This window comes from Rosa chinensis, chromosome 5 (genome assembly GCF_002994745.2).
Source record: "Rosa chinensis cultivar Old Blush chromosome 5, RchiOBHm-V2, whole genome shotgun sequence".
Taxonomy (NCBI): Eukaryota; Viridiplantae; Streptophyta; class Magnoliopsida; order Rosales; family Rosaceae; genus Rosa; species Rosa chinensis.
This window is the reverse complement of record NC_037092.1, coordinates 19,451,908-19,455,538: the sequence shown is the minus strand read 5'-3', so window position 1 is coordinate 19,455,538 and position 3,631 is coordinate 19,451,908. Positions and strand designations below refer to the sequence as shown.

Below are 3,631 nucleotides of genomic sequence, written 5' to 3'. Positions count from 1 at the left end.
AGCTGCTTTAATTTTATCCAGATAAGTTTCTATATCATCATTGCCCTTTTTCAGGTTTTGGAGATTGGATTTGAGCTGAAGAATATGTTGTCTATCAGGTGCAGCAAATTTTAGTTTAAGTCGAGACCATAGTTCCTGAGCAGACTTGCTCCCAACAGCACAGGTCATGGCCATAGCACTCAAAGTTTGACCTATCATGTTCACTGTACTCTGGTCCTGTGTTTTCCATGCAATATATTCAACATAAGGCACATAGTAGAGCCATCAGAAGACCTGACAAACTGTGATGGGCAAGGAGTGGAGCCATCAACAAAACCAAATAGGCTTTAACCTCTGAGGAAGGATTCCATTCGAAAGAGCCAAGCAGGATAGTTTGATTCATCCAGGAGAACATTCGGGAGGTACACAGTGGTATGGGTAGTGTTTGGAGGTAAGGGATGAAGTGTAGGACTAGTCATGGTTGATATGACAAGAGAATCACACTTAAGCACACTTAGCAATTCTAGGGTTTTCAGAACAGATTCAATAGGTCTAGATCTAAATTTTCAACACTGTATGAACAATCTTGTGTTGAAAAACAGCTCAATATGTAAATCCAAGTCTTCGATGTAGTAGAATAGCAACAAATTCACAAAGAAATCAAGTAGATCTTCAACAATCTAGGAGATCTTCAACAATCTTCTGTTGAAAGCTGCTCAATGTGTAAATCCAAGTCTTCGATGCAGTAGAATAGCAACAAATTCACAAAGAAATCAAGTAGATCTACAATTCTTCAAGATTTGATATAGAAACTTATCTGAAAATGATGAACAAACTTGATCGAGCAAAGCTGAGTATGAGTATTACAGAAATTTGATTTGCTTTGATGCGGTCACTGATCGACCTGAGCTGTGATACCATGATAGCATATATGGAAGCTTGAGAAACGAAGAAAGTCCAGAGAGAATTCTATGATTAACAATGACTATTTTGACTTACTGAGTATCGAAAAGTACAGGTAGAGTTCATATATAGTTGAAGATGATGGCTTAGATGAGTGACATGTGTCACAAATCAAGAGCACAAGACCTAACTAACTGTGCATGCTAACAGAAATTAGCAACCTAATTAACCAACTAATAATTAACTGATTTAACAAGCTTAATTGATTACAACAGAAATGACTTTTATAATCCTAACAATGAGTACACAGATGAAATAATAAATTACAAATCTTTCAGCTAAAAATACCGTCAATAACATACATGATTACATTTTCTTAAGAAAAGAAAACATAACCGACCATCTTATGCCCATTTCCACCTGGATTTTTCAAGAGAAAGTGTGTTGATTGGCTTGGTAGTACATTTAACGCCCATCAAAATCAGAATTGGAGATACCATTTACAGATGTAATAATTTCTGGTCCATTCCCACCTACAGCAGTTGTGATCACATTTCTTTCTGTACAGAATGCTGGTTTTGTAAGTACTGGTAGTGATATGCTTTCATTAGCCAACATAGATATCACATCTAACATCATGGGTCGATTGGCTGCATTTTCCTCCACGCAGAGCATACCAACATGGATGCACCTCAAGAATTGATTTTTATCACATGAATCGCCAAGTCTTGGATCCATTAGTCTTAGTCCTGCACCGTCTCTCCATAACGCCCATGCCTGAAACAAGATCACATTCATTTAGAATTTTAGAATCACTAAACATGTCCACCCCTACAAGAACACAGATTTCTTTGACATACATAGCCAACTATATTGATAGCATGGTCATCATTGTAGAAGCTGCTGTTTTTCCTTCCACTTAGGATTTCTAGCATCAACACTCCGAAACTATAGACATCAGATTTTATGGAAAATTTTCCCCCCATAACATACTCAGGGGACATGTAACCACTGCATCAAATGGAGAAGAAAAGTTCATTAATACAACTACATCCACAAATGCATGCTTAAGAACCAAAAGCAAATATCATAATTGCTTGCTTACCATGTCCCAACAATCTTCATAGTATTTGCTTCTTGTTCATCATTCGTGAAAATCCTTGCCATTCCAAAATCAAAAATTTTGGGATTCATGTTTTCATCAAGTAGAACATTACTTGCTTTTAAATCTCTATGAATTACTCTCTTTCTGGAATATTTGTGCAAGTAAAGCAAACCTTGAGCGACTCCTTCAATTATGCTGAAACGTTTGTTCCAATCTAGTTGCTGGCATCTGGTTGAATCTGAACAATTGGTACAATTGGATCAAATCAGATAACAAATAGATATGTACATTTCTATGTATATATATATATATATATGTATGGAATTAAGCAAGTAGTTGGATCAAAGTAACAACCAAATAAAAAGTAGTCCAAGCTTTTGTTTGCCATGTACTCATATATCAACATCCTCTCTTCACCATAAATGCAAAATCCGAAGAGCTGAACAAGGTTTGTATGCTGAAGTTCATATATAAGTATCAATTCATTCTTAAACTCCAATATTCCTTGGCCTGAACGCTTTGAAAGCCTCTTCACTGCTATTTCTTGTCCGGTCACCAATTTCCCCTGAATATATACAGGTCACCCAATCAACTTTTTTTATTTTCTTTAGTCCATAAGAAAAAGAAGTAATAACTACATAGCTTTTCAAATACTAATATAGGATTCACTTTCATTATTCAAAGCCAAAACCCCCTTCTCCTAGCTTATTTTGATCAGAGAAGTTGCAGGTGGCGGTTATGATAGACTTGTAGTTAAATACGCTTAAATCGTGTCCCCCCTTTTCATCATTTTGAAGTCCATTTGCATTAGTAGGTCTATTAGAATTCATCATGTTCAGCATTTCTTGGATCCTTGTTTGGTTCTGATCTATTACGATTAATACAGATAATCATCATTTCAATTTGCAAAAGCAATGCCATAATGTAAATTTCTTTGTAACAGGTATACATAACACTGTTTAAAGAAACTATATACCTGCAAGTTTTCTTCTTCGTCGTAGGTAGCACATGCTACAAAGCACGATTCCCATAAGAGCAGCCACAATTGCAAAACCAATCCATATCCACTTATGCGATGCATCTACGTAGAGAAAATATTAACTATAAAGCTCAAGATGTATATTTAGTTACAACATTATGAATAACTAGTTAAGTAGACTTACCATTATTTCTACGAGATGGCTTTGCGGTGATTCGCCCTGTTATAATATAGTTAATCGCAGAACTATCTGTATCTTCAAGGAACTGAGAATTCCTTGCACTCCAAAATCGACATCCAGGTGATCCAACATAGATATATATCACATCTAACATCGTGGGACGATTGGCTCCATTTTCCTCCACGCAGAGCATACCAACATGGACGTTGTTTGAGCCCAAAAGTAATTTTGGCAAGATCTTTTAGTGGATTTAGAATAGCGGGCCGATACCTGCGGCCCAAAAATAAGCTTGCTTGGGTTTCGGTTACAGCTTCACCCATTCCGTAATCCATAAGGAAAATGAAACCTTATTGGAGTCAAGTAGCAGAGATTGAATAGGAAACTTCAATCAATAATCCTTCTATGGCAAGGAACAGTCGAAACCCTAGTTATAAATACTAGGTTCCAAGGACAAAAGGAGACTTCTCTTGAATCAATCAATCCC

General features: G+C 36.4%; 1 protein-coding gene across 1 annotated transcript; it reads right to left on the bottom strand.

Moving 5' to 3' along the window:
• Positions 1 to 1,347: 1,347 nt before the first annotated feature.
• LOC112203371 (cysteine-rich receptor-like protein kinase 10) lies at positions 1,348 to 3,301 on the bottom strand. Its single transcript, XM_024344348.1, has 7 exons — positions 3,151 to 3,301; positions 2,964 to 3,068; positions 2,673 to 2,855; positions 2,342 to 2,569; positions 1,988 to 2,225; positions 1,743 to 1,893; positions 1,348 to 1,659 (listed from the first exon to the last, which is right to left on the bottom strand). Exons 1-7 carry the CDS (start codon positions 3,299 to 3,301, stop codon positions 1,348 to 1,350), a joined length of 1,368 nt encoding a protein of 455 aa, XP_024200116.1.
• Between the last annotated feature and the right edge of the window lie 330 nt (positions 3,302 to 3,631).

What these genes read in the sequence shown, in the direction of transcription:
- LOC112203371 (XM_024344348.1), bottom strand. Translation starts at nt 3,301, where the DNA reads ATGTTAGATGTGATATATATCTATGTTGGATCACCTGGATGTCGATTT. An exon ending in GCTAGGAGAAGGGGGTTTTG is followed by an intron (nt 2,570 to 2,672) that starts GCTTTGAATAAT and finishes AGTTGATTGGGT; the next exon opens with GACCTGTATATATTCAGGGG. An exon ending in CTATCAATATAGTTGGCTAT is followed by an intron (nt 1,660 to 1,742) that starts GTATGTCAAAGA and finishes ATCTTGTTTCAG; the next exon opens with GCATGGGCGTTATGGAGAGA.